Here is a 21,159-nt window from a genome sequence, read left to right as displayed (position 1 = left end):
AAACACCAATTGAGGCGCTATTCTACTTTAGAGGTCCTAGCAGAAATCCTCATAGGGAACCGTTCTCCAATCACAGCACCCTCTAAAGCATAAAGTGTTGTGATTGGCCGAAGAGTGTGGGCGTAGTTTAATACAACCTATGTGAAACCTAGCAGTTTAAGAGGGTGCCGTCCATCCAATCAATTAGCAGAACTTTCCTATGAAGTTTCCTGCTGGGTCCCCTAAAGTAGACTAGCACGCAAAAGCTGTCGAACCAGAGTCTGAATAGATCATATTGTTAATTTTGGGACAATCTACTAATGGACTTGGACACTAGGCAACTGCATGTTGTAGCCACCCCCTTTGCTTTCCAGAGCAGAGTAGTATACCCTATATGTCTTTCTGCTGTGTGTCCAACCTTTGATTCAGAGTAATCCACTATACTATCATCATATATTCATAAATCACCTTCTATGTGTGTAGAAGCTGCTGCTGGTAATAGGTAGATGCAGAAGGCTTACTGGGTGTAGATGAATAATAATCACACAATTATAATCTCTTATTACCTCCTCTGCTGCCAGTCCCAGCAATGTCTTCTCTCTTCTTCCTCAAAGCTCACCTCTGACACCACTCTTCCTGTCTGTACCAGACATAACTTCCTTTCTATGCGTTCCATTTACTATAAGTAGCAATGCCATCTTGTGGAGAATAGAGGAACTGCATGCTACAGGTGAACGCTAGCTAGGGAACTGATCTGGGGTCCGAGTGTTTTCAGCAGCGATTTGAAACCAGCGATTCCAAATCACTGAAAGTCAATGGAGGGGATCATCCCACTTTATCGATTTCCTAAAATTGCAATCGTTGTGCCTGTAGCATTTTTGGCGCATGTGCACGTAATAAAAAATGTACAGATCGCTGCAAAATCCCCCCTTGGATTTGGACCCACCGGGATAGCTTTTGCAGTGAGTGCCACACCAGTGAATCCTTATGAAGGTGGTCCCAGTAGCTCTGCGATCGCAAAACACTGCTTGCAGGCAGCATTATGGGAGCTATCGCATCACTGGCTGCAATAGCCACATTGCGACCACTTAGGGAATAGCGGTGAAACCCGGCACTTCTGCAATTTGTCGCAAAGCACCTGTAGTGGGTCCTAGAGCTTCAATCGATGTGCAACGTGATTTTGCAACTCTTTCATTACCCTAAACCACTTGTACCCATAAAGCATAGCCCCCAACCGTCCCGAATCGTGCGGGACTGTCCCGCTATCCCGCGCTTCCCCCCCCCCCCCCCTCCCTATGTGTCCGGGGTGGCAGTGGGCAGAGAGGGTGAAAAAAATGATCGAGGCACCAGCCGCACCGAAGTGGGATGCGGGATGCCGGTCATGACAGCCCGCTCCGCTCAGCTGCGCACTCTGCTAGCAGGGGGGACACAGGGGGGCAGATTCCAAGGGAGGGAGGGAGGAAGGAATGTCATGACCGGCATCCTGCATCCCACTTCAGCGCAGCTGGCGCCTCAATCATTTTTTTTGCCTTCTACAGTGGCACCCTCCTCCCCACTAACTGCCATTCTCACCCTCATCCCTACCCACGGGCACCCTCACCCTCCTCCCCACCCAAGGGCAGGGTATATGCAGGAGCGTATCTGGGTAATATAGAGCCTATGGCAAACACTGAAATTGTGCCCCCTTCCCCAGTCAGAGCCCCCTTCCCCTCTAAAAACAGCCTCCTTTCTCGCGTACATATGTTCTTCAGCTCGGGATATTCCGGAAATTATTATTTTTTAGTATCTTTTCTCATTCTCTCTCTGTACTCTTTTCTAACTCTAAGCCAAGTACGCCCTACATACAGTGGGTTGCAAAAATATTCGGCCCCCTTGAAGTTTTCCACATTTTGTCACATTACTGCCACAAACATGCATCAATTTTATTGGAATTCGACGTAAAAGACCAATACAAAGTGGTGTACATGTGAGAAGTATAGATGTCGCGAACCTCCGATTTTCGGTTCGCGAACCGGGTTCGCGAACTTCCGCAGAAGGTTCGGTTCGCGGAAAAATTCGCGAACCGCAATAGACTTCAATGGGGAGGCGAACTTGAAAAATAGAAAAAATTATGCTGGCCACAAAAGTGATGGAAAAGATGTTTCAAGGGGTCTAACACCTGGAGGGGGGCATGGCGAAGTGGGATACATGCCAAAAGTCCCGGTGAAAAATCTGGATGTGACGCAAAGCAGCGTTTTAAGGGCAGAAATCACATTGAATGCTAAATTGCAGGCCTAACGTGCTTTCAAACATCTTGCATGTGTATACATCAAACAGGGAGTGTAATTAGAGTACTGCTTCACACTGACACACCAAACTCACTGTGTAACGCACCGCAAACAGCTGTTTGTGTAGTGACGGCCATGCTGGACTGATGCACAACATGGCGTGATTGCTCTTCCTCACTCAGTGATGTCAGGTAATGTGTGACTTCCTTCTCAACTTTCCATGGCATTGTTAAAAGGCTTACGTTTTGTTTTTAATTTACATTTTCTACTTGCTGTGTACTTGTTCAGTACCGCTACAATGAGAATCCTGTGGAGGCGGGCAAGTCTGCCATTGTGACCCCGGGTAATGGCCGGGGAATGAGAGGTTTGAATCCGGTGTGGAGCCTGAGCAACGGCTACCACTACACATCCACGGAGGGCAGCGGGCAGGCATGCACGCCCGCCCCGAGGTAGTGACCAAAAATAACAATACAGGAGGCGGACTTTCGAGGCCCTGCTGTGTATTTGAAATGAATGTACTTTAAATCCTTTAACGAGAACCAGTTATGGCGGGCAAAGATGACACCAGATTCCTTTCACGAGAATCATATGGAGGCGGGCAAGTCTGTCATTTGTGACCCCGGGTAATGGCCGGGAAATGAGGGATGGAATCCGGTGTGGAGCCTGAGAAACGGCTACCACCACACATCCAAGGAGGGCAGCAGGTAGGCATGCACGCCCGCCCCGAGGTAGTGACCAAAAATAACAATACAGGAGGCGGACTTTCGAGGCCCTGCTGTGTATTTGAAATGAATTAACTTTAAATCCTTTAACGGGAATCCGTTATGGAGGGCAAGTCTGCCATTGTCACCGCGGGGAATGAAGGTTGGATTGCGGCCCGAAGTGGGAGCCTGCTGAGACCCATGCTGTAGCTGCCCTGACCGTGCTTTGCAGACCAGGCATCTGTGGTCAGATGGACCCTTGAGCCAGCGGAAGACAAACCAAGTCGAAAGCATTTGCCAAGAATGTTTTACGGAGGGCAAGTTTTTTTGCCCTTTTTTTAAATTTTTTGAAAATGATAGATGGTTGTATTTTTAAATTGTTTGAAAGTTTAGATGGTTGTATTTTTAAATTGTTTGAAAGTTTAGATGGTTGTATTTTTAAATTGTTTAAAAGTGTATCCATTCTTCCTCCCCCCCAGCCACGAACAATACCATGGGAACGTGGAGCAGCAGAAGCCCCCTGTGACGGCTGCCACGGTTGTTCTCCGCTGCTTGTCTTTTGAGGGGTGCTTCTTTTCCTCAGGTGTTCTTGCCATAGCTGTTTGTGCCTTCTCTCCAGGTGCCTTCGTAAAGCACTTGTCCCTACGTGACAGTTGGCCTTTCCACGGCTCAATTTTTGCTGGCAGAGACAACAGATGGCTTTGCTCCGATCTGAGACACACACGTGAAAAAATTTCCAAACCGCTGAGCCCCCCTGGGCTGATGGCGCTACGGTGGCATCAGCAGCAGCTGACGTTGAAGGGCATGTGTGCTCCCTGGCCATAGCTGGCGATACATGGCACCGGACACTGCCCCCAGCTGTTTCTGAGGACGAGCTCCCTCTGCTTCTATCATGGAGTCGTCTCCTCCTACTCCTCTCTGACTCCTCCTCTGAATTGTCCCCCTGGTCATCTCCTCTACCGGGAACATATGTGGTATCCGTATAATCGTCATCATAATCCTCCTGGCCAGCTGCGCTTTCCTCAGACACCTCCTCAAGTGCACCAACTTCAGGTGGTCCACCATCATCCCCATCCACACACGTTACGTCCATACTATCGCCACCTAACTCAGACGTATGAGGTGGTGTACCTGCGCCTTCTTGTTGTTGTTGCAGTAGTGGCTGGGAATCAGTGATTTCACCACCACCACCAAATAACTCCTGCGAAGTGTCAAATGCAGCGGATGTGGTGCTTGTTGTAGCGCTGGTGGCTGCGGGAGATGAGGTGTTCTGTGTTAAATACTCAATCACCTCCTCACGATTTTGGGATGTGATGGCACGTGCCTTCTTCTGAGCACTGTATTTTGGGGCAGGTCCGCATGAAATCACAGCAACACCACCTCGCACAGCCACAGACCTGCCGGTGCCTGGTGGCCTTCCTCTGGGTCTGCCTCTACCTCTTCCTCTACCTGGTTTGTCCATTTTGTCCATCTCGGGGGTATGCTAGCTATATGCAGTGAGGTGGGTTCTCACTCAACACAACAGGTAGTTAGATGCAGTGAGGTGGCCAGGTAGGTTCACACTCAACACAACAGGTAATTAGATGCAGTGAGCTGGGTTCACTCAACACAAGGCTAGGTATATGCAGTGATGAGGTGGGTTAAGTAAACACAACAGGTACTGGGTAGTTAGATGCAGTGAGCTGGGTTCACTCAACAGTAAAGGTACTTAAGATGCAGTGAGGTGGGTTCTCACTCAACACAACAGGTAGTTAGATGCAGTGAGGTGGCCAGGTGGGTTCACACTCAACACAACAGGTAGTTAGATGCAGTGAGCTGGGTTCACTCAACAGTAAAGGTACTTAAGATGCAGTGAGGTGGGTTCTCACTCAACACAACAGGTAGTTAGATGCAGTGAGGTGGCCAGGTGAGTTCACACTCAACACAACAGGTAGTTAGATGCAGTGAGCTGGGTTCACTCAACAGTAAAGGTACTTAAGATGCAGTGAGGTGGGTTCTCACTCAACACAACAGGTAGTTAGATGCAGTGAGGTGGCCAGGTGGGTTCACACTCAACACAACAGGTAGTTAGATGCAGTGAGCTGGGTTCACTCAACACCACGCTAGGTATATGCAGTGATGATGTGGGTTAAGTAAACACAACAGGTACTGGGTAGTTAGATGCAGTGAGCTGGGTTCACTGAACAGTATACAGTAAAGGTACTTAAGATGCAGTGAGGTGGGTTCTCACTCAACACAACAGGTAGTTAGACTTAGATGCAGTGAGCTGGGTTCACTCAACACAACGCTAGGTATATGCAGTGATGAGGTGGGTTAAGTAAACACAACAGGTACTGGGTAGTTAGATGCAGTGAGCTGGGTTCACTCAACACAAAGCTAGGTATATGCAGTGATGAGGTGGGTTAAGTAAACACAACAGGTACTGGGGTATATGCAGTACTGGGTAGTACAATGTGCAGCTCCCTGTCACACACACAGGCAGTCAGTCACTGAATGTGCTGGGCTGCTGGCAGTGGCACACACACTATCAATTAGCAAGGCTGTGCATGCAACAAAAGTGTCAGAAAAAAAAATGTACAGGTTGAGCTCTGAAAAGAGCTGTTGCTGGGTGCTTTAAAAGCAATATTAATCAGTCAGGAACAAGCAAAGCAGCCTAGAACCTAACTAATCTGTCCCTAAGAGAAAAAGTCTGCAGCAGCTGTCCCTTTCCTCTCTCTAGCAGGCACACGAGTGACTGTAATGGCCGCCGGAGGCTGCCTTATATAAGGGGGGGGGGGGGGGGGGCCTCCAGGGCTTACTGTAGCCTGAATGGCTACAATGTGCCTGCTGACTGTGATGCAGAGGGTCAAAGTTGACCCTCATAGTGCATTATGGGGCGAATCGAACTTCCGGAAAAGTTCGCCTGACGCAGGCGAACGCGAACCCCCAATGTTCACCTGGAACCATTCGCCGGCGCACCGTTCGGTACACCTCTAGTGACACAGTCTCTTCCCTCTCTGTAAATTCTTTTGCACTCAGAACAATAAAAAGGCCACTAATAATACATTTACAGCTTTTTATTCTCAACTGATTTCCCACAATCGAAAAAAGAAAAGGGCTTTTTTTCAGCAGAGGGCTTTTTTTTCAGCAGTGTGAAAATAAAATACACTTTAAATCTAAATGATGTATTCCTCTCAAAACATAACAATGGCTTTCCCCTTCAATGAAATATAAATTTGCTCTCTACATTAAGGAGGTGGAAAAAAATGAACACAAGGGGCTCGATTCACAAAGCAGTGCTAACTGTTAGCACTGGCCCTTATCACGTCTAAACTGAGTGTAAATGTGGGAAGTAGTGATCGCGCGCAAAGTACCGTGCACAAAGTTTTGCGCGCGCACTTCACAGAGCGCAGGGCAATCCGTGCGAACTGCCCATTAAAGCCTATGGGACTTAGCGCGCGCATAGGACTTGATCTGATTGAGAAAACCGGTGCTAACCTACTTAGCACCCTGGTTAGCGGGCCTAAAGACTTTAGACGTGCTAAGTAGGTTAGCACCGCATAGTGAATCAAGCCCAAGAGAAGGAAAGAAAACCAATATAGTGTATTTCGTTTATAGTGCCCATACAGCAGATGATGTACAGGCAAATAAACCAAGATCTCTCTCTGATTGAATCTGATCAGAGACGAATATGTCTGCTGCCCATACACCACAGGCGGATTCCAGATCGATTTCAGCAGAAACACTTGTCACCTCGCCACTAGGGATGATCAAAGCTATGCAAATTCTTCCAAGTTGATGCAAATTTTTAAGAAAATATTTGCAGTTTGAAAATTGAAATCAGGGTTTAATTTGATTGTTCCATTTTCAAGCTGAATATATTTGCATGAAAATGTGCATAATTTCGGAAGCATTTGCATCTCATTGATCATCCCTACTCACCGCATACACGCACCCCATGTGGTTGTCGGCGCATAAGTGGGTGTGTGTGTGACGTCACCCGCATGCCCCCATTACTCTGGCAACCATGTGGGGTGCGTGTATGTGGATTGAGGACGAAGCTTGAGAGATGTATGGCCACCTTTAGACACTTGGAAGAAGTAGTGTGGAAAAAACGAGGTACTCAAAAACCCGGGTTGCTAAACAGAACCACCTGAGGACCTGGGGATACGGGTTAAATTTAGGGTCCAAAGCTGCGTTCAGACAGTAATTTGGGGGCCATCAAAAGATGGAGCCCAAATTACAATTTACAAAAAAAGAGTACTGTATATACTGGCATATAAGTCTACTTTTTAACCCTTGAAAATCATCTGAAAAGTCAGGGGTCGTCTTATACGACGGGTGTCATTGATGCCGGGTGATACGCCCTGTCCTGTTACTGCCTCTCATATCTCACTGCTGAGGACAGTTGTGAAGCGGCGCAGGTGCACATGTGCAAGATCTGAGAGGCAGAGGAGGTAAATAGCATACAAGGGTGGGCCAGACGGGTGAAAGAGGCGTGTTTTATGGGCACAGCGCAATCTATTCTTTCATACCTCTCTGATAAACAGGGAGAGCTGACCAACCCGCTTAGGGAGAGTTGACCAATCCAACCAGTCGATCACCTATATATGGTTATATACTGGGTATCACATACAGTACAACACCAGTATCTGTTCATACATAGCACCAGTATATGATATTTTTTATTTGGTGTGCATTGGAAGAGGGGTAGTCTTATACAGCAAGTATATCCCAAACTCTATATTTTAACTGGAAAAGTTGGGGGTCGACTTATACGCCGGAATATACGGTAATTTGGCCATCAGCAATAGCTGGAAGCCGAATTGTGTCTTTCACCAGTGTCAATGGCGGCCTGGAGGGGAAATAGTAATTAACGCTGCCAGGACTTTTGCAGGAGCAGGGTGAGCCGTTTTTTGGCATTATCCTGCACCCACATTTCCTAGTGCCTTAATTACATGTATGTGCGGGGAACACCCGTCCCACACTGGGGTTAATAGAGGATCTCTTGATGGGTAGGTCGCTCTCTCTTAAAAGTGAGACTACTATCACTGCCCTCCAACTGAGGGTAACGCAATTGTAAACAGGAAAGTTAAGAGGTGCCCATGGAAGTATTAAATGATTCAAATCAGTGTAAATCCTCATCTGCACGGTACAATTTCCCATCAGATAGACGGATCTGTTAGATAGATCTAATAAGAAACTGCATCTTGTGTAGACATCCAAATTGTTTCAGATCAATTTTTCGATAGATTTTGCTTTTGATAAGGACCCAAAAGCTATTGCAAAATCTAACGGACCGGTTGGAAATTATCAAATAGATCCAATCTGACAAAAAAATTTACGATGTAGATGAGGCTTTAACCTCCTTGGCGGTAACCCCGTGTGTGACACGGGGTAAGCCGCCGGAGGGTGCCGCTCAGGCCCTGCTGGGCCGATTTTCATAATTTTTGTTTTGCTGGACGCAGCTAGCACTTTGCTAGCTGCGCCAGCACTCTGATCGCCGCCGGCCCCTGCCCGATCGCCGCTATCTGCTGCGGCGCGGGCCCCCCCCCCCCTCCAGACCCCAGCGCTGCCTGGCCAATCAGTGCCAGGCAGCGCCGAGGGGTGGCCCGGGACTCCCAATGACGTCCCGACGTCAGTGACGTCGGTGACGTCATCCCGCCCCGTCGCCATGGCGACGGGGGAAGCCCTCCAGGAAATCCCGTTCTATGAACGGGATTTCCTGATCGGAGATCGCCGAAGGCGATCGAAGCGGGCGGGGGGATGCCGCTCAGCAGCGGCTATCATGTAGCGAGCCCTCGGCTCGCTACATGATTAAAAAATTATTTTTTTTTTAAAAAACTGCTGCGCTCCCTCCTGGCGGTATTTTTCATACCGCCAAGGAGGTTAAAGGTATGGTAAGACACTGCTTACCTAGAGATGAATGTCTAAACTTGTATGCTGAAGAAACAAGTGCAAATAAAACTTTATCTATGGAACATACAAGCTTAGACATTCTTCTCTAGGTAAGTAGTTTCTGGCGCTAGTCTACTTTAGGGGACCCACCGGAAATCCCCATAGACACTTTCAGCTGGGCTGCAAAATGGAACAAATGTCTGCTTTCACCTTGTTTAAACCCCCACAAGCCTTATATTCCCGGGTAGCTAAGCATGCCCTCTAACGAATTTTGTGGTTTTTGGTAAAAAAAAAAAAAAAAACTTAACTGACTGTATACTAGCCGCCGGACGGCTGCAATTTCGAGTCCATCGGCCATCTTAGTTCTGCTCTGCAGGTCGTTTCTTCCTCCTCATTGGAGGGATTGTTAGGTGGGGGCGTGCCAGCTTTTATTGTCAGCTAACAAACCCTCCAATGAGGAGGAAGAAACGACCTGCACAGCAGAATAAGGCGCTAGTCTACTTTCGGGGACCCACCACAAATCCCCATAGACACTTTCAGCTGGGCTGCAAAACGGGACAAATGTCGGCGCTAGTCTACTTTAGGGGACCCACCGCAAATCCCCATAGACACTTTCAGCTGGGCTGCAAAACGGAACAAATGTCTGCTTTCACCTTGTTTAAACCCCCACAAGCCTTATATCCCCGGGTAGCTAAGCATGCCCTGTAACGAATTTTGTGGTTTTCGGTAAAAAAAAAAAAAAAACTTAACTGACTGTATACTAGCCACCGGACAGCTGCAATTTCGGGTCCATCGGCCATCTTAGTTCTGCTCTGCAGGTCGTTTCTTCCTCCTCATTGGAGGGATTGTTAGGTGGGGGCGTGCCAGCTTTTGTTGTCAGCTAACAAACCCTCCAATGAGGAGGAAGAAACGACCTGCACAGCAGAATTAAGCTGGCCGATGGACCCGAGATTTAGGCCGTTCGGGAGCTCCTACATAGACAATGTAAACTTTTTTTTACCGAAAACCTAAATGTCCGTTAGAGGGCATGCTTAGCTACCCGGGGATATAAGGCTTGTGGGGGTTTAAACAAGGTGAAAGCAGACATTTGTTCCGTTTTGCAGCCCAGCTGAAAGTGTCTATGGGGATTTGCGGTGGGTCCCAGAAAGTAGACTAGCGCCTAGTCTCTTACCTCAACATTTCCACTGATTTCAATAATTTTATACTCCAGTGGGTGCCTTTTACATCCCTATTAACAATTGCGCTCTTCACTGATTCCCACACTCTGAACAGGAAATTGCCATCTCATCGATGTAAACTCTCTGATTTGTATGGAGACATAATTTTTTTAAATGATTTTCCAAACTCTGAACACAAAGAGTTGTTCCATGTTCAAGCTACATAAATTTGCATGCATAATTTGTATAATGCTGCATCAACTTTGCATCTCATTGACAATCCTTTCTAAATGTACCCTTAACAATTTCCCACTCTTAGAACAAGCATAAAGGTCTCCCAGTGATGAGGCCTGTCTGGTGTTAAACAGGTTCTGACTTTTCTCTGAAGTAATTCCCGCTCTCTGAACCTAGACGCAGCCTCTGACCATTGTGGACTCTTTGGTGGCTGACTAAATTAGACGTTGATCTGAATGAGCATCCACACTGGGAACAGAGATAAGGCTTCTCTCCGGTGTGAACTCTCTGGTGACCAACAAGCTGTGGTTTTGATCTGAAAGATTTCCCACACTCAGAGCAACCATAGGGCTTCTCGCCAGTGTGAATTCTATGGTGAACAATAAGTTCTGAATTTACTCTAAAATGTCTCCCACATTCAGAACAAGGATAGAGCCTCTCAATGGTGTGAGATCTATGGTGTTTGGCAAGGTTTGACTTTGATTTGAATGATTTCCCACACTCGGGACAAGAATAAGGCCTCTCGCTGGTGTGAACTCTCTGGTGACTAACAAGTTCTGGAATAACTCTGAATGCTTTCCCACAATCAGGACAGGCATAGGGCTTATCACCGGTGTGAACACTCTGATGATTAACAAGTCTTGACATAGATCTGAATGATTTCCCACACTCAGAACAGACAAAGGGCTTCTCACTAGTGTGAACTCTCTGATGACTCACAAGTTCTGAGTTCGTTTTGAATGATTTCTCACACCCAGAACAAGGGAAGGGCCTCTCGCCGGTGTGAATTCTCTGGTGAATGATAAGTTTGGATTTCCATCTAAAACATTTCCCACACTCTAAACAAGACACAGGCCGCATGTGCGTCTTTCTGTGCTCGGCAAGATTTGCTTCTGATGTGAAACATTTGCTGCATTCAAGACATTGAAATCTCTGATCGTCTCCATATTTGGCATAAAGTGATGGATCACAAGGAGATTCCTCTGCATTAGATGGATCTGTTGCTGTATTGGCTCTGCAACATGGCACATAGGGGTCTAAGTTGAAAGCTTGTAATTTCTCATGATCGGGTGGCTTCTCCATTCCTCTATCCACAGTAATGTCTGGATGTAACATAAGATGTCCCTCTGAGGCGTTCCCAACATTGTATTCCCCTGCTGGAGAGAAAATGTTACTGTTACACGTGTCAATGTTTCAATTCTGCAGACAAAGCTCATCTATGATTGTCATCAAGTTCAAGAATATATATATAACACAACCACACCAGCTACGGCACATTTGGGTTCACTGGTGACAATATCATACCATAGACTGGATATGGATCTACCTCTATCCCAGCTGCTGAAACTATGTTATACTGAGGAAAGGAGATGGGCCTTTCATATGGTGTACAGTATCTCCTCCTCATTTGTTGGTACTATGATGTTATATTGAGGAATGGAGATGGGCCTTTCATATGGTGTACAGTATCTCCTCCTCATTTGTTGGTACTATGCTGTTATACTGAGGAATGGAGATGGGCCTTTCATATGGTGTACAGTATCTCCTCCTCATTTGTTAGCACTATGATGTTATACTGAGGAATGGAGATGGGCCTTTCATATGGTGTACAGCATCTCCTCCTCATTTGTTGGTACTATGATGTTATACTGAGGAATGGAGATGGGCCTTTCATATGGTGTACAGTATCTCCTCCTCATTTGTTGGTGCTATGATGTTATACTGAGGAATGGAGATGGGCCTTTCATATGGTGTACAGTATCTCCTCCTCATTTGTTGGTGCTATGATGTTATACTGAGGAATGGAGATGGGCCTTTCATATGGTGTACAGTATCTCCTCCTCATTTGTTGGTACTATGATGTTATACTGAGGAATGGAGACGGGCCTTTCATATGGTGTACAGTATCTCCTCCTCATTTGTTGTTACTATGATGTTATACTGAGGAATGGAGATGGGCCTTTCATATGGTGTACACTATCTCTTCCTCATTTGTTGGTACTATGATGTTATACTGAGGAATGGAGATGGGCCTTTCATATGGTGTACAGTATCTCCTCCTCATTTGTTGGTACTATGATGTTATACTGAGGAATGGAGACGGGCCTTTCATATGGTGTACAGTATCTCCTCCTCATTTGTTGGTGCTATGATGTTATACTGAGGAATGGAGATGGGCCTTTCATATGGTGTACAGTATCTCCTCCTCATTTGTTGGTACTATGATGTTATACTGAGGAATGGAGACGGGCCTTTCATATGGTGTACAGTATCTCCTCCTCATTTGTTGGTACTATGATGTTATACTGAGGAATGGAGATGGGCCTTTCATATGGTGTACAGTATCTCCTCCTCATTTGTTGGTGCTATGATGTTATACTGAGGAATGGAGATGGGCCTTTCATATGGTGTACAGTATCTCCTCCTCATTTGTTGGTACTATGATGTTATACTGAGGAATGGAGACGGGCCTTTCATATGGTGTACAGTATCTCCTCCTCATTTGTTGTTACTATGATGTTATACTGAGGAATGGAGATGGGCCTTTCATATGGTGTACACTATCTCTTCCTCATTTGTTGGTACTATGATGTTATACTGAGGAATGGAGATGGGCCTTTCATATGGTGTACAGTATCTCCTCCTCATTTGTTGTTACTATGATGTTATACTGAGGAATGGAGATGGGCCTTTCATATGGTGTACACTATCTCTTCCTCATTTGTTGGTACTAATGGTAACCTACTCAGATTAAAATGTTGATCTCTGTAGAAATGAAACAGATAGGCGTAACTCCTCTCTACGAAGGGTAGACTAAGAATACTTCATTATTCTGGAGCAGATGCAGCAGAGTAGAGTAAAATAAATTAAAAGCAGTTTAAAATGGGAGGTAGCGGTGGACTAACCTCCCCAAATAGACTCAGATAGTTAGTATTCAGTATAAAAATTCTTTAATAATATATACTTTTGTATATACTATACAAAAAAATGCAACACGTTTCACTGGCATTAACTCTCTTCATCAGGCAATAAATAGGAGCAACTGATCTGTAAGCCTTAGAATTACACATTGATGTCCATCTCCATGGAATGGAGATAGACATCAATATTTAGTTATTCCTTTCCACCAATCTGTCCACCAATAAATTAAGTAAAAATAGAGAGGAAAATATACATTTTGGAAACAATGATATTTATTACCCACCTGAGTTGATCTCTGTAAGAACATCTTCCTTTGTAATTGTTCTCAGCTCAAACTTCTCCATACATTTCTCTTCATCCCTCACCAAAGTGTTTTCTTCTTCCTCTTTCCCTTCAAAAGTCAACTTGATCAGGTCCTCGGCCTACAAGTATGATAGACAATAAAACAGATTTGCCAGATCACTCAAAAGAAGAGCTTGTGTGGTCCACACATTATTTCATGTAGGGGCAGAGCCAAAAACCATAGTATCAGTTTTCTTTCATTATTGGTTCCTCACCGTATCTATAAAATATCTTTACAGCATTCTTCAAGCAAAAAAAAAAGTTGTTCCTGATTAAAGATTAACCTTAAAGAACAACTGTAATGAGAGGGATATGGAGGCTGCCATATTTATTTCCTTTTAAACAATACCAGTTGCCTGGCTATCCTGCTGATCTTCTGCCTCTAATACTTTTAGCCATAGACCCTGAACAAGCATGCAGCAGATCAGGTGTTTCTGACATTATTGTCAGATCTGACCAGATTAGCTGCATGCTTGTTTCTGGTATTATTCAAGCACTACTAAAGCCAAATAGATCGGCAGGGCTGTCAGGCAAGTGGTATTGTTTAAAAGGAAATAAATATGGCATCCTCCTTATACCTCTCACTACAGTGGTCCTTTAACTGTGAGATTACTTTTTCAATCTTTTATTTTGTGCTTGTTGATAGACAAAGTGAGATACAAAGAAGAGCCACTATTCAACCCACCTCTTAATTCACTCAAAATTATTTTTGCAGTACTTTTCACCTACTTTTTGATAATTGCAAAGTGACAAAAAATAATGAAAAATCAGCTCCTAGGAGAAAAGTCAGGATAAAAATGAAATAAGGGCCAAGGTGAGAGAAGTCATTTAAAAATTTCAACCCCATAGTTTGGTGCCACTTTCAAATTCAACACTCTCATTTCCACCAACCTGATCATGGTGGTGGATGGTGGGATCCTCCTGTGGACAGTCCTGGGAATAAAGAGGACCTGTACATGTCTCTGGTGAGTTTGTCTTATTGGATCCATCTGTAGGAAACACACACACTGCCTGAATACATAGTTTCTATGCGCTTATATAATGGGGGATCTAGAAGACCCCTCCTTACCGCTCTCTCCTTTACAAGACATGAAAGTCCCCCCTTACCCAGTGATGTGAGGGTTGGTTTGTTCTCCATCATGACATCCTTGTAGAGGCCCCTGTGTCCTTCTATATACTGCCACTCCTCCATGGAGAAATAGATGACGACATCCTGACACCTTATAGGAACCTGACACACAGAATGATACAATCACAAACCACATCCGTACCTTGCCTTTTACTGGATAATGTCCTATAATTCCCAGCACCGCTCACCTCTCCTGTCAGCAGCTCTATCATTTTCTTGGTGACATCTAGAATCCTCTGCTTCTTTCGTCCTATGGATGTCAGGGAGTGAGGTGGGGGCACCATGATGGACATAAGATCACCAGACTTCACTGGAGGACAATTCTGTATGGAAAGATCAAGGGTATTGCTATAACTTTCCCAGAACCACACACACACACACACGCACGCACGCACGCACGCACACACACACAGCCACACAGCACAAGTCGGTCACTGGGGATGGGGCAGACAGGCACTGAGGATCACAGACATATAAATCACGTTCAGTGAATAATCTGGGAGCGTAGCCTCCTAAATAAGCTCTGGAAACTCATGGGAACTATGGCCAGTGGTGCCTCTCAGTGGTCAAACAGGCCTACCTCACTCCATGCTGTGCTGCCCACACCTGAGCACCGAAGACACGACCAGTGAGATGCTAATGATTTAAGCTTGCATGCAAAGCCACACTTTTATTCTATTTATTGAAGCTCTGCACCAATACTATGTAAATTATATGCAGTTTGGAAAGGCATCAATTAAAACCAGAAGGAAAGGCATATGATTGGCCAAGATGCATACAATCTGCATGCAAGCCAGAACCGTTAGCATCTCTTGGACCTCCTCTACTCAACACGTGTCAAACTAACCAAAGACAAAAGATTTTATTTCTCCCAGTCCTTTGTCCAGCCAGTCCAGTTTCATATACATTTCTATGTTATATGTGACTACAAGGTTTTTATGGACCTCCCAGAATCCTCCTTAACTCTCTGATCAGACATGTGTTTTACTAACAGAGAGAAAAACAATGTCATGTGACCTCCCAGAATTCTCCTCACCTCTACTCTGATGTGTATTCTATCAATAGCGAGAAAAGTGATGTCATGTGACCTCCCAGAATCCAACTTATCTCTGAGGTCAGATATATGTATTATCAATAGAGTTAAGAGTGACATAGTGACCTCCCAGAATCCTCCTCACATGGCCACGCGCGCGAGTGTTGTGTTGTGTTTTACTCACAGAAATAAGAGCGATGTCATGTGACCTCCCAGAATCCTCCTCACCGTTCTGGTCGTGTGTGTGTGTGTGTATACACAAAAATAAGAGTGATGTCATGTGACCTCCCAGAATCCTCCTCACCTCTCCAGTCAGCAGGTAGATGATCTCCAGGGTGAGGTCTAATATCCTCTCCGTCAGGTGACTACAGTCCTCCTCCATCCTTGCAGATACGGTCATGTGACCAATACAGGATGCTTTTCTCTGTAAAGGAATTATTTTGATTATTGACTGCCTGCAGGAGCCCACTGTGTGAGATCATTAATAAATCACATTTTTATATAGCGCTGACACATTTTCTGTAGCATGTTAGCCTTTAAGTCGGTCTTTTCCTGTTCTCCCAATTATCCTTCTCCAACATCTGCACCCCCAGGGCGTCTCACTGGCAGCCAAGCTACAAGTGTGATTACTAAGACATAGATCACCAGAAAGTCTGACTACCTCATTATAGAACAGTTGGATAGCACTTATGGACACAGCCAAGATTCTATTCTGTGGATAGCTGCACCATGATGTCATTCAGCAATCTGCTATGGTGGATTGCTAACGAGCATGTGATAAATGAGGCCATTGTGCTGCATGTACCCGTCCTGCTAGTCGCCTCTCACTTGTGTGCCACCCTATTGTCTTTCCTCCCCTCTCCAGTGAGTAGCACAGGCTGCCTGGCTATAATCTGTACAACGTTCATTCTCTTGTTCCATTGATCATTTAAAAAAAAAGTTAAACAGATTTCATCTTTCTGGGATCAAAGACATCTGAAGATGGCAAATGCAGCAGTGAGATTAGGAGATGCTTGTTGCTTGGGAGGAAAGCTATGGCAAGTTTGGACAAGATACTAAAGGATAGAGATGTCACTTTACCAACAAAGATCAGGATAGTTAAAGGGAGGGTTCACAGAGAAAAAAAATACTAATCCACTTACCTGGGGCTTCCTCCAGCCCGTGGCAGGCAGGACGTGCCCTCGACGCCGCTCCGGAGGCTCCCGGTCTTCTCCGGTGGCTCACCCAACCTGGCCTGGCCGGCTTCCAGGTCAGGCTCTTGTGCGCTCCAACGTGCGTCTCACGCCGTCGCACTGACGTCATCGGACGTCCTCCAGGCTGTACTGCGCAGGCGTAGTAGTTCTGCGCCTGGTCAGTACAGTCCGTAGGACGTCCGATGACGTCAGCGCGACCGCGTGTGACGCACATTGGAGCGCAAGGAGAAGCCCGACCAGGAAGCCGGCCAGGCCAGGTCAGGTGAGCCACCGGACAAGACCGGGAGCCTCCGGAGCGGCGGCGAGGGCACGTCCTGCCTGCCACGGGCTGGAGGAACCCCCAGGTAAGTGGATTAGTATTTTTTTTTTCCGTGGATCTGCCTTTTAAACGATACCCAAAGTGACATGTGACATGATGAGATAGACATGTGTATGTACAGTGCTTAGCACACAAATAACTAAGCTGTGTTCCTTTTTTTTTCCCTGCCTGAAAGAGTTAAATATCAGGTATGTAAGTTTGCCCTGTATTTGGCTCCATCCATCTTCCCATCAACTCTGGCCAGCTTCCCTGTCCCTGCTGAAGAGATGCACCCACCGAGCATGATGCTGCCACCACCATATTTGACAGTGGGGATGGTGTGTTCAGAATGATGTGCAGTGTTAGTTTTCCGCCGCACACAGCGTTTTGCATTTTGGCCAAAAAGTTCCATTTTGGTCTCATCTGGCCAGAGCACCTTCTTCCACATGGTTGCTGTGTCCCCCACATGGCTTGTGGCAAACTGCAAACGGGACTTCTTATGCTTTCTGTTAACAATACCTTTCTTCTTGCCACTCTTCCATAAAGGCCAACTTTGTACAGTGCATGACTAATAGTTGTCCTATGGACAGAGTCTCCCACCTGAGCTGTAGATCTCTGCAGCTCGTCCAGAGTCACCATGGGCCTCTTGACTGCATTTCTGATCAGCGCTCTCCTTGTTCGGCCTGTGAGTTTAGGTGAATGGCCTTGTCTTGGTAGATTTACAGTTGTGCCATAATCCTTCCATTTCTGAATGATTGCTTGAACAGTGCTCCGTGGGATGTTCAAGGCTTTGGAAATCTCTTTGTAGCCTAAGCCTGCTTTATAACTTGATCCCTGACCTGTCTTGTGTGTTCTTTGGACTTCACGGTGTTGTTGCTCCCAATATTCTCTTAGACAACCTCTGAGGCCCTCACAGAGCAGCTGTATTTGTACTGACATTAGATTACACACAGGTGCACTCTATTTAGTCATTAGCACTCATCAGGCAATGTCTATAGGCAACTGACTGCACTCAGATCAAAGGGGGCCGAATATTTATGCACACACCACTTTGCAGTTATTTATTTGTAAAAAATGTTTGGAATCATGTATGATTTTTGATCCATTTCTCACGTGTACACCACTTTGTGTTGGTCTTTCATGTGGAATTCCAATAAAATTGATTCATGTTTGTGGCAGTAAATGTGACAAAATGTGGAAAACTTCAAGGGGGCTGAATACTTTTGCAACCCACTGTACCTATGTTACGGTCCTGTGGCGATCTGCCTTGTACCGGAAGTCATGTAAGTCTATGGTAACGCGCGTGTGGAGAAAGCTACTGAGAGTTCCCTGGACTGCCAGAAGATCTAACCAGTCAATACTTAAAGAGGAACTGTAGTGAAAATAACATAATGAATAAAATGGTTTATTTTTTTCAATATTAATTTATAGATTATTTTAGTCAGTGTTTGCCCATTGTAAAATCTTTACTCTCCCAGTTTTACATTTTGAAATTTATCACTGGTGGTAACATCTTTAGTCCTGCCAGGTGATCTGTACGGAATGTTCGTTACTAGGAGTTCTATGCACAGAAGGAGATACTGCTTGCTTGGCCGTTGGAAACAGACGCTATTTGCCTCAACCATACAGAACCTCCCCCTCGATGATCTATTCGAGAAAAGGTAAAGATTTCTCATAGGAAATGGGGTATCGGGTACTGGTTGGATTAAAGTTCAATCCTTGGATAAAGTTCCCCTCTAATGAAATAAAGCAAGAGTGTTCACTAGAGGGGTTGATACTACTATTATAACGCTAATACTTTGGTCACCTAGTGAGTAGAGATGCGAAGTTCGGATCTTTTCAATTATCCGGATGATTCGAATCGGATCATTGAAAAGATCCGGATCTTTGATCCGAATCTCGGATCATTTTACTACGGAAGCATTCGGGGGTGAAATGACTAGCAGGACAGGAGAAGGGGAGGGGGGAGGACACACAGAGAAGGGGAGAAGATGGACAGAGGGCAGGGAGTGGACAGAGAAGGGAGGAGGGACGAGCAGAGAGCAGAAATGTTTGTTTGCACACAATACCCACATGCTGCAATCATGCTTTACATATATTTCACCTATATGTTCATCTGTATACTTTGAATGCAAACGTTGCACAGTAAAAGAAAGCATTCCCCAAAGCATTCCCAGAAGTGAAGTGCAGCTGTTTAGAGCGAGTGCAGGAGGATCATATTGCACAGCAATCACAGTGCCTGCAAAGTTACTGAGCTGTGCTGAGCTGAGCCAAAAGTTTCCAATTCGTCCACTGTGCACAACTACGGAACAGACAGCCTGTAATGAGCAGCACGTTATAGCCAGTATGTGTGCTCTACACATATCTGGCAGTGGCACCGATGTCCTCTCTCTCTCATCTACCTGTCCCTGACTCCTCTCCAACAGAACGATCCATCTCAGCTCTGCTTCCATGACCCCACTGCCCGCTGAGAAGGGGGCGTGTTGCTCCTGGCCCCGCCCCTTTTGCGATCCGAATCACTCATTTTGATGATTCGGATGATTCGACTCACAAAAGAGATTCGGATCAAAGATCCGAATCGTTCATGATCCGGACAACACTACTAGTGAGAAGATTGGATTCTTTGTGAAGGTGAATAGACAGCATTTGTGAAGCTATGAACATGCCTATGCAACAGCTGAAAGAAGCAGTGATTGACAGAGAGAGACATCAGGCTTACAGGAGTACATATGGTCACAAAGAGTCTGAGTCAACTGAATGAATGAGGCGTTAGTCCAGCTGAGGGGTCCCAGAAGGAAACTTCATGGGGAATAGTTCTCAAATCAGAGCACCCTCTGCAGCACAAAACATTGTGATTGGCAGGATACTGTGGGCGTAGTTTACTCCTATCCGAAACCTAAAAGGTTTAAGAGGGTGCTGTCCACCCAATCACGTTAGCTAAATTCCCCTATGATGTTTTCTGCTGGGTCCCTTCAAGTAGACTAGTACTCAATCAATTTCCGGTAATTTGCTGACCATCAGGACAGTGGCGTAGCAATAGGGGGTGCAGAGGTTGCGACCGCATTGGGGCCCTCCCACAACCACAGTTTTAGCTCTATATTGGTCCTGTGCTGGTAATAATCACTTATGTAAATGCCTTAAATAGTAGTGATCATTAACAAACTATTCCCCTTTCACTGCATGCTCCTCTGACACTGTGGTTGTCCTTGGCAGGTTTTGGGGTGCCATATCAATTGTTATGTACAAAGTGCTCCTTAGCTACACTACTGCATCAGGATGACCCATGCATAGCTGGCTTTAACTCTCTCCCACCTTCTGTGAGTTCTCTGATAAGTTGGGTGACCTTTAGTAGCATGATTTCAGCCAGGGAAGCGAATCACACAGCCCATTCCTCTCTTGCCCCAGTTATCTAGGACACACGTATATGTAGAAGAAAAGTGTACTACACTTGTAAAGTAACAGCAGGTTATTATGGTGGAAGGGAAATACAGGTCTCTGGGTGTAAATACAAAAATAAAACGATACCTCCTCTGCCGTTGCCAGTCCTGACAATAAATATCTACTCTCAGCTACTCTCCCACTTCTAATCTCACTTCCCGAGTGTCTATGCGTTCCACCTGACAAAATCACACTGCCATCTTGTGGGGAATATGCTAACTGCAGCCCACATTGCTTGATCAAAAGAAAAAAGTAAAGTTTACTAATGTTTAGAGATTAGGGATGACAACTCCCGTCATCTCAGTGTGTACCACCATGCCAGTGCCAGGACACTCCCCCAATACATGCCCGCACTCACCCTGGTGTCCTCCCTAATATTCGGAGGCAATAATTATAGCAAATGTGATACGACCAAAACACAAACGCCCCAGCTGTATCAGCCTTCTTGGTGTCACTAAAACTCAAAGGATGCTAGTGTAAAATCATTAGTTTAATATAAAAAGTAATAAAAATACACTCACAATGGACGCGGGTATTCGAAGTGGCTCTTATGTAAGCATAGCATGGGGATTTGTCCTTACCAGTTGCC

At 45.6% G+C, this 21,159-nt stretch overlaps 1 protein-coding gene across 1 annotated transcript in view; it reads right to left on the bottom strand.

Moving 5' to 3' along the window:
* Positions 1–20,710, bottom strand: part of LOC137536943 (zinc finger protein 850-like) — a 66,045-nt gene extending 45,335 nt beyond the window's left edge. Inside the window, exons 1-8 of the mRNA XM_068259112.1 lie at positions 20,658–20,710; positions 15,946–16,065; positions 14,797–14,931; positions 14,587–14,710; positions 14,371–14,468; positions 13,421–13,559; positions 10,348–11,372; positions 546–619 (exon numbers count right to left, since the gene is read on the bottom strand). Coding sequence (XP_068115213.1) covers positions 546–619; positions 10,348–11,372; positions 13,421–13,559; positions 14,371–14,468; positions 14,587–14,710; positions 14,797–14,931; positions 15,946–16,041 — 1,691 coding nt within the window. The 5' untranslated portion in view covers positions 16,042–16,065; positions 20,658–20,710. The remainder of the gene's footprint in view (positions 1–545; positions 620–10,347; positions 11,373–13,420; positions 13,560–14,370; positions 14,469–14,586; positions 14,711–14,796; positions 14,932–15,945; positions 16,066–20,657) is intronic.
* Between the last annotated feature and the right edge of the window lie 449 nt (positions 20,711–21,159).

This window comes from Hyperolius riggenbachi, chromosome 10, assembly GCF_040937935.1.
Source record: "Hyperolius riggenbachi isolate aHypRig1 chromosome 10, aHypRig1.pri, whole genome shotgun sequence".
Lineage (NCBI taxonomy): Eukaryota > Metazoa > Chordata > Amphibia > Anura > Hyperoliidae > Hyperolius > Hyperolius riggenbachi.
The sequence above is the reverse complement of the archived record's forward strand: the minus strand, read 5'-3'. Positions and strand labels throughout refer to the sequence as shown.